This window comes from Rhopalosiphum maidis, chromosome 3 (assembly GCF_003676215.2).
Source record: "Rhopalosiphum maidis isolate BTI-1 chromosome 3, ASM367621v3, whole genome shotgun sequence".
NCBI lineage: Eukaryota > Metazoa > Arthropoda > Insecta > Hemiptera > Aphididae > Rhopalosiphum > Rhopalosiphum maidis.
In genome coordinates, this window is record NC_040879.1 from 33,462,088 (window position 1) to 33,474,421 (window position 12,334).

At 25.5% G+C, this 12,334-nt stretch overlaps 2 protein-coding genes across 2 annotated transcripts in view; both read right to left on the minus strand.

Moving 5' to 3' along the window:
* The window catches only part of LOC113559316 (twitchin-like), a 46,724-nt gene extending 41,577 nt beyond the window's left edge, over positions 1-5,147 (minus strand). The window contains 15 exon segments of the mRNA XM_026964993.1: positions 11-147; positions 259-406; positions 469-646; positions 717-841; positions 910-1,077; positions 1,161-1,301; positions 1,656-1,862; positions 1,932-2,146; positions 2,204-2,342; positions 2,576-2,700; positions 2,770-2,911; positions 2,976-3,260; positions 3,979-4,123; positions 4,830-4,954; positions 5,015-5,147. Coding sequence (XP_026820794.1) covers positions 11-147; positions 259-406; positions 469-646; positions 717-841; positions 910-1,077; positions 1,161-1,301; positions 1,656-1,862; positions 1,932-2,146; positions 2,204-2,342; positions 2,576-2,700; positions 2,770-2,911; positions 2,976-3,260; positions 3,979-4,123; positions 4,830-4,847 — 2,173 coding nt within the window. The 5' untranslated portion in view covers positions 4,848-4,954; positions 5,015-5,147.
* LOC113557907 (muscle M-line assembly protein unc-89-like) overlaps positions 4,936-12,334 on the minus strand; it is a 33,450-nt gene continuing 26,051 nt past the window's right edge. Inside the window, exons 29-41 of the mRNA XM_026963448.1 lie at positions 12,007-12,075; positions 11,798-11,875; positions 11,504-11,575; positions 11,353-11,415; positions 11,184-11,249; positions 11,005-11,106; positions 10,347-10,535; positions 9,701-9,745; positions 9,287-9,325; positions 6,024-6,236; positions 5,435-5,606; positions 5,015-5,151; positions 4,936-4,947 (exon numbers count right to left, since the gene is read on the minus strand). Of these exons, the coding sequence (XP_026819249.1) occupies positions 4,936-4,947; positions 5,015-5,151; positions 5,435-5,606; positions 6,024-6,236; positions 9,287-9,325; positions 9,701-9,745; positions 10,347-10,535; positions 11,005-11,106; positions 11,184-11,249; positions 11,353-11,415; positions 11,504-11,575; positions 11,798-11,875; positions 12,007-12,075 (1,257 nt within the window). The remainder of the gene's footprint in view (positions 4,948-5,014; positions 5,152-5,434; positions 5,607-6,023; positions 6,237-9,286; positions 9,326-9,700; positions 9,746-10,346; positions 10,536-11,004; positions 11,107-11,183; positions 11,250-11,352; positions 11,416-11,503; positions 11,576-11,797; positions 11,876-12,006; positions 12,076-12,334) is intronic.

The window sequence follows — 12,334 nt, forward strand, 5'->3', positions numbered from 1 at the left end:
AATGCTTTACCTAGAACAATCACTTCAGCATCTTTTTCGGCAGTTCCAGAACTATTTTTTAGTATTAAAGTATATTTTCCACTGTCGATCCTTGTAGCTCTTCGAATTGTCAATAATGTATTACGTTCATATTTATCAATAGTGATTCTTAAAAAATATACACATAATATAATATAGTTTTTATGTTATTATACATAAATATTATGCTATTAAAAATAATTTGATTTTTTTTTTTAAATACAATAATTAATTTTTTACCTATCACCATCATGTTTGATTTCAGTTTCATTTATTTTCCAAATAACTTCAGGTTCTGGTTCACCTCCATATTTTATATCGTATTTAATGACTTGTCCTTTTTTAACAATTATATTTTTCAAATCATCTCCGATAATCCATGGTTTAACTGTACAAATTAATTTAAGTTATTTATAATATATGCATAATCTATATTTTAAAAATGTTTACCAAATCTTGATTTGGCAATAATTGGTTTTGTTGCTTCGCTAGGTTCACCTGGACCAGCTTTATTTATTGCTCGTACCCGGAATTCGTATTGGGTTCCTTCTTTTAAACCATCTATTGTAGCCGAAGTAATATCTCCTTCAAATACTTTACCTTTTACCCAATCTTTTCCGAACTTTTCCTATAAAATTAAAACCAATGAGGAATATGTAAATTTAATTTATACATAAATCAAGATTTCAAAATATTACTTTGTACTCAATAATATATCCTGTAATTGGAGCTCCTCCGTCATTTTCAGGTTTGGTCCATTTCAAATCAGCATGGTCTTTATCCCAGTCAACTATTTCTACATTATTTGGTTTACTGGGTTCGTCTAAATTACAAATAATATTAAATACCTACATGGAATCAGAATATTTAATTAAAGTTTAGTGATCATACCCCACGGATCCTTTGCTAAAACTGTTTTGGCCAGAGGTGTAGGTTCAGACGCTCCAATTTTTGATACAGCTTTTACGCGGAACTTATATTCTTTTTTTGTAGTTAGATCTGTTACATCCAAAAATAAAGGAGAATCTGCTTTTACTTCTCCAACATTCTGCCATCCACCTTATAACCAAAACAAATAAAAAAGAAGAATAAATTAAATTAACATAATAATTATTTTAATTGTACAAAATATAAGAACATACCTTTTACGGTTAAATCTTGTCTTTCAATAATGTAATGAAGTATAGGTGATCCTCCGTTGTCTTCTGAAGGTTCCCATTTAATTTTACAACTGGTTTTAAAAATATCAGAAACTTCCAAATTTCGCGGTGGTGTCGGAACATCTGAAATCCCATTAGCAAAAATCTATAGGTATCGCAAAGAAAAAATCTAATTTATACAATTTAGGGATACTATTTTGAATTATTATTTGAGACTAGTTCCTATAACTTAAAAATAACAGGATTAAAAGTATATAAAAGTATATTGTAAACCTTAAATAAAATGTGATAGAATACAATATATTTATAGTTGTTTATATTATTTTGTGGATTATAAATATTGGGTATGTATAGGTACATTTTATGTATATTTTATAAAATGTATTTTAAGCATTTATTTATTAATATTTTGATATTATTTTTTTTTTGTCATATTAAAAATCGCATGAACTGGATGACATAAAACTTAAAAATTACCTTGCATGTTAATATGAACATCCTTGATGTCTTCTCCTTGGTCATTTTTCAATTTAATTTGATAATTTCCAGTAAGAGCATGCGCTGGTTTTTTTAAATTAAATATAATTTTATCATCGTGAACAATTGCCTCTACATCTTTCGCAGTTAATGGCTTGCCATCTTTCAAAATTTTTGCATCAATGACTGATTGTCGCGTTCCATTCACTAATAACAAAAGAAATTTGATATTAATTCAATTTATATATTATATTACTATATTGAAAATTACATTACCTTTATAAGGAACTTCAAAACTGATTGGACGTGATACAGGCCCTTCTACATTCTCATCAAACATAATTACTGGCTTTTCTTCTCCTTTCTTTACCTCCAATAGGCAAATAGAGGTGAGTTCATTTGATTTACACGTAATTGTACCAGCGTCTTTCAATTCCAATTTATTAAATATTAATTGATGTTTACCACCGCCCAAATTTTTGATTTCAATTCTATAAACATTAACTGTGAATTAAATTGTTTTTTTAAAGTTTTTTTTTAATATATACCTTTCTGAGGATGTAATTGGTTGATCATCGAAAAACCATTCAGTAGGAGCTGTTTGATCCTGTAACTCTACTTCCAACACAACTTTTTCTCTTTCAATTCCAACAGTATCCTTAAGTTTTTTGTTAAATTTATTTAGATCTTAATAAAAAAGAAAAAGAAAATTAATAATTTTCATCAGATTAAATATTATCTTAAATATTTCAAAATATTTATATAAATACAAAATAGAAACAATTATTTAGAAGTATTCAATGTTTTTCATTTAAATGTAAAATTGTCTTAACACATTTATTAGTCACTTGTTAATTAAGTATTAATAATTAACTTGAACAAAGTAACTTAACTTAGTTTATAAATAGATATTTACTCACATTTTATTATGAGTTCCGCTTCAGTTTTATCAGCATTTGTTGTACAAGAGAATAGACCACCATCAGTAACTTTAGCATCGTTAATTATTAGTTTTCTTTTCCTACCTTCTTTTACAATTCGAATTCTAAATTAATACATACAAACATAAACAATTAAATTAAATTACATATAACATACAATTAACAGATTATACCTCTTATCAGCTTTAAGCTCTTGTCCATTTTTAGACCACTTAACATCACCTGTCGCGTCATCTAATTCGCATATTAATGTTACAGTATCTTTTTCAACCATTTGTTGATGTTTCAATACTTTTACGAACTTATATGGATATTCTAAATATAAATATTATTATAACATTTTTAAAATTATTGTTGAACATCTTTTTTTATTACGTACCAACTATTTTAAGAGTTGATGATGTTTTTTCATCTTGCTTTTCAATTCGACAATAGTATTTTCCACTATCATTCAACTCACAATTTTTTATTGTTAACCGACAAATTCCACTCATATCTTTTGATATACTGTATTTATCACCATCAGCTAATTTAGTTTTTTCTTTATACCAGCCAATAATAGCCATACTACTACTAACTGTACATTCCATGCTGGTTTCGTGTTTTGTAAAACCATCCGTGGTAGATTCAAGTGGTCTCAAAAACGTATAAACTGGTGCTGGTTCTATAAATATAATAAATATTTTTAACTATTTAAATACATAAATATTTAAGAAAACAAAATATGTTTTGGACTTGTCTGTCTCACGGGTACATAAATAGATGCTAATTGACAACATAGTTTTAATTTCATATTCCAAAGCAGAATATTTTTCTGAGTATTTTGATATATAAAAATCGAATTTAGGGCGTGTAGTTTATGAATCATATGTATTTAATATTCAGATAAGCGGAGTAGTGGACAAACATTTTGCGTGGTAACCCCGTATCACTTCACTCCGCGCATCAAAACTTTAAATACTTAAAACTCATAAACTATTCGCCTTAAATTCTATTTTTATGGACTAAAATACTCAGAAAATTATTCTACATTGGAGTATAAAATTAAAAATATTTGTTTTCATTTAAAAAAGTAAAAAACTTAAAAAATATATAGATAAAAAATATTTAAAAATATAATTTATTAATAAAAACGTTGTTTTTTAACAACTTGAAACTATGTAAAAAATGTTTTCAAAAACATGAATACTTTTTGAAATAATGAGTGTTTCATGATAAAAAAATCACCCTATATGTATGTATAACAGATATAACAGATACGTAATAAGTGAGAATTCTATGAATATAAAAAGAAAATTTAGTAACTTTTTAGAAATTAAAATAAATTTAAAACTTAATACATATGAGTACTTATTCATGATTAAAAAACATAACATTTATACCTTCAACATTAAGATAAGCTGTTGAACTAACGCCTCCTATTTCAATAGTATATTTTCCAGTATCTTCTACTTTTGGTGCCATTATAATCAATTGATACACATCACCTTCGCTTTTGAATTTGTACTTAGATCCGGTAAATAATTCCTGGTAAATAAAAATGTTCATAAAAACTTCACTATTATCGTTATACAGTAATTTTAATATCTCCAGTAGAATACAAAAATGTTTATTTATTGTTCACACATAATATAGCGTAATTTATATAAGTGAAGATTTCATCATGTATGTAATTTATTAAGTCAGTTAAATAAAAAGAAACAACATAAGTGAAGATATTTGATTGAACTTAAGCTGTTGTCATTGGTTTTATAGCAATTTAGTTATATGATTAGAAATCATTTTTTACTTATGAGATTTTAAAAATACTTCCAATAGGTCTCAGAATTTCATAGGACAATATATAATAACTATTATCTATCAACTTTCTATAGATTGAAGTGCTATTTAAAAATAATAAATTTTGATGTAATTAAATTTAAAATTAAATTGGTATTTTTATAAAATTATTATTATTAAAACGTATTATATGTAAGTATACATCCACTTAATAATATAAAAAAATATGATTTCAACTATTTAACTTTTTGAAGTTAATAGAATACTATTTCGACATAGATGGGTCAGTACGTAACAAGTTATTACTAATAATTGTTTTTGAGATCATAATTCTTTGAATAACTAATTACAATCATCTCTCATTCATCACTCCTAAACTGTTAAATATTTTATAAATTCAGTTCTTAGATTCTTGTATTGAATATTTTAAATAATAGTTATTATTGTAACTTACGTCTTTCGAAGAAACCATTTAGGCTTGGAATTAGGTTTTGAAAATACACCTTCAAATGTGACCTTTTTGTCTTTTCCTTCTTTCGCATATTGATCAACTAATGGTTTCAAAAATGATTCTGGTTTCTGTTAATAATTAATAAGTCAAATAATATTCATGATAAAAGAATCAAAAATGTTATTCACCTTTTCCACTTTTTTTAGTGCTGGTACAGGTATTTCTGTTTCTTTTAATTCTCCCCATTCTGGATCGTCTTTGTCTTTTCCCCATTTAGCATATTTTCTTTTCTTTAACATAGCTCTGAAGTCCATACCACTAGAATCTGTTGTTTAAATTAATTATGAAAATTAGCTTCGGGAATATACTATTTAATCTAATTATAATTATTGTTTATTTATTTTTCTTGATATTTAGGTATCTGTACATTTTAATATTTTAAATAGAAATCATTAAATGTATTATAGATACACAATTCAACACAAGATATATTTATTTATTTATGGAAATATACATGATATGCTTCAATAAGTATATAATTAGATAGGTAAAAATAATTTAAATTTAATCATAAATATAATATAATAAAATTCAATAATAAACATTACCTGATACGTATAGTTGCATTTCTGCTGTGTCTGATCCATGGATGTTGGTTACAACTACCTGGTACTTTCCTTCATCATTTGGCTTCACTTTACGCATACACAATGTAATAGTATTTGTTTCTCCATCAGTAATGAATTTGAATCGTCCTCCTTCGATAAGCTCAGTTATTCCCTAAATTAATAATTTTATTTTTTTTATATATTGTTAATAGAAACGATACCACATTAAATCGATCTTCTTGAATTTTGAATACCAAAGCATAAAATATTTTAATAATTATTGTCTATGAGTGAGAGTTATTTAAAGTTTGTTTTTAAACTCGTTTACGTTAATTTATTAAGTATTATTGTTGTTTGATAATGGCGAATAAAAAGTCAATTTCCTATGTTTAATTAAGTAAAAATATTTTTTAAAATTTAGTTAACATTTATGTAAAAAAATGAAGAAAGTATCTTTAATTTTTGTTAAAAAATAAAAGTTGTGTTGCATAAATAATAATTTAATGACCTATATTAAACTAATTTTCTTTTAATAGTCAAAATGTGAGTAGTATGTTTTAAATTATGATTTTTTTTTAAAAATATTTACTTTGAAAAATTTAAATGTAGGAGCTGGTGTGCCTTCGACTTGTATAGTTATATATCCAGTCTGATCTTCAATAGCTGAGTAACTTTCAGCAACATCAACAATGCTTGGTGGTCCGGGTGCACCGAAATCTTTTAGTGGTGTTGAGGGTTTATCAATTTTTTCTTCAAGTTCCGCTATGCTAGGTCTCCTCATTTCTGTGCTTGGCCGACGACGCTGTAAAGCCCAAGTTAAAAATTTAGAACAATGTATTTACAGAAATTATTATTATCATTTTTTTTTAGACGATTTTCACGTTCAACTCCCACTACATCCATTTCTCGGTATAGTTTAAACGCATCTTCAATGACTAACATTAAGCTGATAAAATAATAACTACAATGACTTAAAAAAACTAATATAATATGTATAATACTAATATGTACAATGTATATGGCTACTTATTTGAACGATGTTAATAAATTGTACTAACTAATTGATCAAAGCATTTAACAACAATTAATCCTTATGACTATAACTGTATAAAACGGAGAAGGTAGTTCAAACATTCTTAAATCTAAAGGGAATATATGTACATGGATACTATATTATGTTATAAAACATATTTGATGCAAAAAAAACTATCCATATTAAAATATTTATAAATAACCATAATGTTATTAAAATATGAGTTTAGCTCTGAATATATTAAGAAATATCAAGCAAATTATTTATGTTTCTACTATTGATATTTTAATTAAGTACGTAACTATTTGAATGTTCATTCACATATTTAAAATTAAATCAAAATTAAAAGTTGAAGTGAAAGTAAAAGTAAAAAAACAAGAATGCGTATTGCATATTACAGTTTTAAAAACAAATAAAATAAATTATTTTTAAAACCATAAGTAAATATTATTCTAGAAAACAAAATTAAAATATATAAAAATAATAAATAATATTATATATATATATATATACATTAGCTATTATGATACGAAAAATAAATTACTTATGTTAGTATTTATGTACAGTAATAGTTAAGAAAATTCATTCCATATAGTTACAAATTATTGAGGGGACATTAGGTATATAATAAAAAATCAATAACAATGAGTTGAAATATTTCGAAATCAAATTGTTTAAATTAATACGATTTTGATTTAATCTGTTAAATTATTATCAAATAATACTAAGATTTAAAAATATATACATAATACACTATTAAAACATCCCTATTAAATTATTCCTAGATACGCCTATAGCTAAATGTAGCCTATAGATAAAATCTACTTAATTCTAAAATTTGAAAATTAACCATAGTCGCCATCATCATTCATTATGCTTATACTTAATGGAGAATTCACTGCTATCATGACTCAAATCTGCCCTGATATAATATCTACCATTTTTTGTTTTATTCGAATTACTGTGATTGTGATAGTAGAAGACATTTTTTATTATATATTTATATAAATTTTGATTTATAAACGACATCGTATCTTATAGAAAAATCATATAATAACTACAGAAGTTCTTTTAAATGAAATTTAAAAAATAAATAAAATGTATAATAACTATTTAATTTTTATTAAAAAACTACCTTAATACATTGAGTATCTAGGTATATAATCTGTAAATAAAATGTATAATTAACCAACAATGAATAATTCATATTTTAACATAGCCATTTATATATTATAATCTACAGTTTAATATGATAATTTTATATCTAATCTAGTCATGTTACAATGTGTTTTAAGTACCATTAAGACACTAAATATTATAATACACAGCCATATGGCTTTACATTAGAATGTGGTTTGTTTTAACAGCTAAATAGTACCAATATTTTGTATATGCACACTTAAACTTGTTTTTAGAATACCGTCTCATTTTTTCCTAAGATATCAAATTTCCAATTTTCTTGAATTTAAATATTATTCATTAACTATGGTCATAAACTCAAAATTTACCAAATTATAAGCTTACAACTATTTTAAGTTTGAAAATATTCAATTATAAAATAAAATAACTTAATGTTTTAGTATGCTGAATGTATCTATTTTGTACACAAAAAAATGGCATTGATAGTCTAAAACTTTTTGAATATTTAAAAAAATAAATGTACACATTTACATGAGCTGTTACTCAATCAATCTTGAATTTAAGAGTCAATTATTTACTGTTGAATTAAAATTACTCAGAGAAATTGTAAAATCCATTTTCTAATAAAAAAAATATTGTGCTATTAAAATAAACATAATTTTAGTTTTAAGTCATATGGCTGATACGAAAAATAAAGGATACCTACAATGCAAAGAATATATTATCTTGCCTACTATAACCTATTATTCAGAAGCTTAAAAACTTTTAATTTGAGAATTCGTGATACTCCGCATACGACAACAAATTTAAAAATCGAATTGTATAATTATAATGATTAGTTTTAAAATTGTATTATTCGCTTCCTTAATTGTTTAGTTATTTATCCTTATTATTTATATAATGGATATTATAATATCCCCTATATAAAATATATGATAAATGTAATTTTATAGGAATTACATTTTTTATATATTTTTTCTTGTTAAAATGTGATGTCTTTGGAACTTGATATTTTACTTTTATTGTATTTATAATATGTCACATGTTATTTAAACACTTAAGTACCTACTAATTTTCCGATTACATTATTAAACAATGAAATTTAATAACATCCAATATACATTTGTAATACATTTTTGTTGTAACATTGACAATTTAGTTTAAATATTTCATGTTTGTATATATATCAAATCAAAACTACTATCTGTACAATTTTTTTAATAAATTATTTCTAGTAATATAGTCACAGATTTTTAATTTTAAAAAATATCCCAGAAATCTTGATTAAAAAATAAGACATCTTTTAAAAATGTTCAATACCTATATAAATAAATAAAAATAAATATTTCAAGCACATTGTCTTACAGTTCTTAATTTATAAGACTTCTGTGAATAAATCATATTATTCTTAACAAAATTATATATTGTAAAAAATACTCCTGTAAAAAAAATTAGAATTGAGTGTTAAGTTCCGTTAGTGATGTAAATGTCAACATATTTATCCACAGTCCATTCAACAATCTCCACGCGAACGATCACAGGACTAACACGTAAAAAATGACGATCAATAAATAAAAATATAAAACTTGACATCACAATATAGGTTACACAAGAAAAAACGCAATCATATCGGAAACAGTGACTATTGTGACGAGGAAACACTATGAATGAAACCTCACCTTTGCATCAATAACCTGACCAGGCCGCAATTTTCCAACCTGCATAAACATAATTTAATTGAAAGCACGTTAAACAAGTTGCGGTTAACCAGAAGTAACCGAGGGAGACGACACAAAGACAGAAACACAAATTTTTGGAAATTTTTGATAGATGGCGATGACGAATTTGTGTACAGAGGTATGTATCGAGGTAGGTAATTGGATAATAATATTATTGTAATTGAAGTATCATTTTTTTTTAATTGAAATATTAAATATAATAATATAAATATTATTTATTTCGCCATCGCCAAAGAACGTCCACTTTGAAAGTCACAACAGTCGATGAGGGTAAAAAAACCATTGTTATTTTTCAGTTTATTAATTCATTTCACCAAAGAGACGCTGTTCACATTGGATTTTTAACACCCTCACCTTTTTTTCTTCCAGGACCTCTCCGGGCCGTAATTTTCTATTTTCCTAAAATAGACAATTTAAAATTTATTTGAAAATCCGACATTATTTCCATTCCTACTCCATTGTAAAGACAGAACTATGAAATCCTCGAACAAAAGTATGTGTATGAGTTGACAAGATATATATAAACGCAAGATTGGCGTAAAATATCCGTATTGCAAACTATTCGAAGTGAATATGTTTAATTAAAGGCTAAATTAAAGGCTTCAAAATCCGCTGTACATGTATTTATAGTATTTATATATATATGTGGTTATAATAATTTACTGTTGTCTATTCTATTTTATCTACGTTTCATCTACAATATGTTCAACACTAAAAATGGTTATAGTAAAATCTATTGTATAAAAAAAAAAAAAAAAAAATATAAAAGCAGTTGATAATTTGTCATCATGCTTACTAATTTGGCGCTCTTTACATACTGAGCACCGTTAAGAATGCGTATAAGAACAAAAAAAAAAACAAAATTATAGAAGAAAGAATATACTTTTTGTAGAAATCAGCTTTAAAAGAAGGAGAACGAATGAAAGAGAATTTGAATAATAATTACAAATAAAGACGGCATTAATGCCATCCGACAGTTGAATGTACAGTAATAATTTACCTCGTCGCTGATGATCAAACTCGGGCGGCGGCCTTTGTTGTCCTCTGGTGGAGGAATTAGCGAACCTCTACGACTTGATTGTCCAGAACTTGGACCCAGTGAGTTCTTTCTGCTATCGGTTGGTGTTTGTTCGCGGATAACTTCGATTTTGGGCATTTCAGGCGCTTTGATTTCTGGTACTCGACTTGGCTATAAGTAACAACAATTACGTAAAAGCAAATAATCGAATGTTTGTTATAGTCAGGATGAGTTATGTGACATTGGTTATGAACTTGGACAGGACTTTGGACATGCGTAATGAAATCAACTGGTATCGTTATTAACTATACCTATATAATTATTAATTATAACAATTTTTCTTTTGACGCAAACCGTGCATTTTACCTGGATACTTGTGCATCTTGAAATAAAATTTAATCTAATTAAGCATACGATTAGATCTAATATTATTTTTATTATACTTCTTTATCGTACACAATTTTCATATTTTCCCTAAGACGTAGATATAGGAACATAATTAAAATGACAACATTGTAAAAAAATAAGAAAATTACATAATTCTCGTAAAAATTATTTCAAAAGTATTATACATATAAATATATAATATGTCATATTTTATTGATTTGATATAACAATTATCCTTTATTATTATGCTCACCCTGCCTGTCGGAGCTTTCTCATCAGAAGAGTCCAACCTTATACTTGGTTCTTGTATAGAGTTTTCATCTTCTGACATTATAGAATAATCTATACTTGTTTCCTAAATAATAAGTACATATATATATATATAAGTCAATTATTAAATTTATTTAAATTGTTTTTATTTTTTTCTCGTACCGGTGTTCGTTCATCGATCGATTTAGTTTCGTCAAATGAGTCTTGTGAATTATCAATTTTAGTACCCTGTAAAAAAAATATTTAAGTAAAATGTAATACAATTTGTAAGTTCACATCAATTATCTTTTAAAGTTGTTTAAAACAACCAATAATTGGGTATTCAACATACGTTAGATATGGTTGGTCGCATCTTTTTCTCTGGCTGCTCAGGCTCAATAGTGTCTTTTTTCTTCTAAGGTACATAATTTAACAAAATAAATATTTAATGTAGAGTATTTATTATATTTATATATAAATAAATATAGTAATTTTTTTATTACTTTCACAGAAAGTCGTTTTTTCGTAGCTGGCTTTTCTTCCGGCATAAGTGTTTTAGTTTCCGATGGTTTCTTCTGTATTAAAACATAACAACTTAAGTTTAATATTATTTTAGGTACATGTACATAGTAAACATATACCTATATTATAAATATGAAAATATTTACGATTATAATTTAGCTATAGTATTTTGTATTAATAATAAGGAGAGAAACAAAATATGAAGGTTTGCTTACACCTTAAAAGGGTTAAAACATATTTACATACATTATAATAAATATACACTGTACACTCACACTTACACTTATAATCGACGGACGTCGACTATCGTCAATTGTGTTATCTTCCGCTGAAGTTCTGTCATCGTCATTTTTCTAAATACATATTTACAATTCAAACTATAGTTGTATTCATAAAAATAAACAATATTTTACACAACCATCCTATAGAAGCTACGTTTTAAACACAAGTTAGTAAGTATAATATGTACATGTTTATCACTTACTTTTACTGAAGGACGGCGTTTCACTTCTAGTTTTTCTTCTTCTACTGCTATTTTATTTTCAACAGTTTTCTAAATATACATATTCTCATTGTTATAACTATATACATTTTTTAGTGATTTTAGAAAAATGAAATAAATTTTATATAACGTAGAGAAATAGCTTATTTTTATATTGATTAAACAATGTACCTATACATTTATAAACTATGATTCCATCGTTGCATTTAATACTTATTATACTAAACTTGAGAATTTAAAACTAAATGCCTAACCTAACCGTAGCGAAATCGAAGGATTTCAAGCGAGCTGTACTTTATTTTAATTAAAA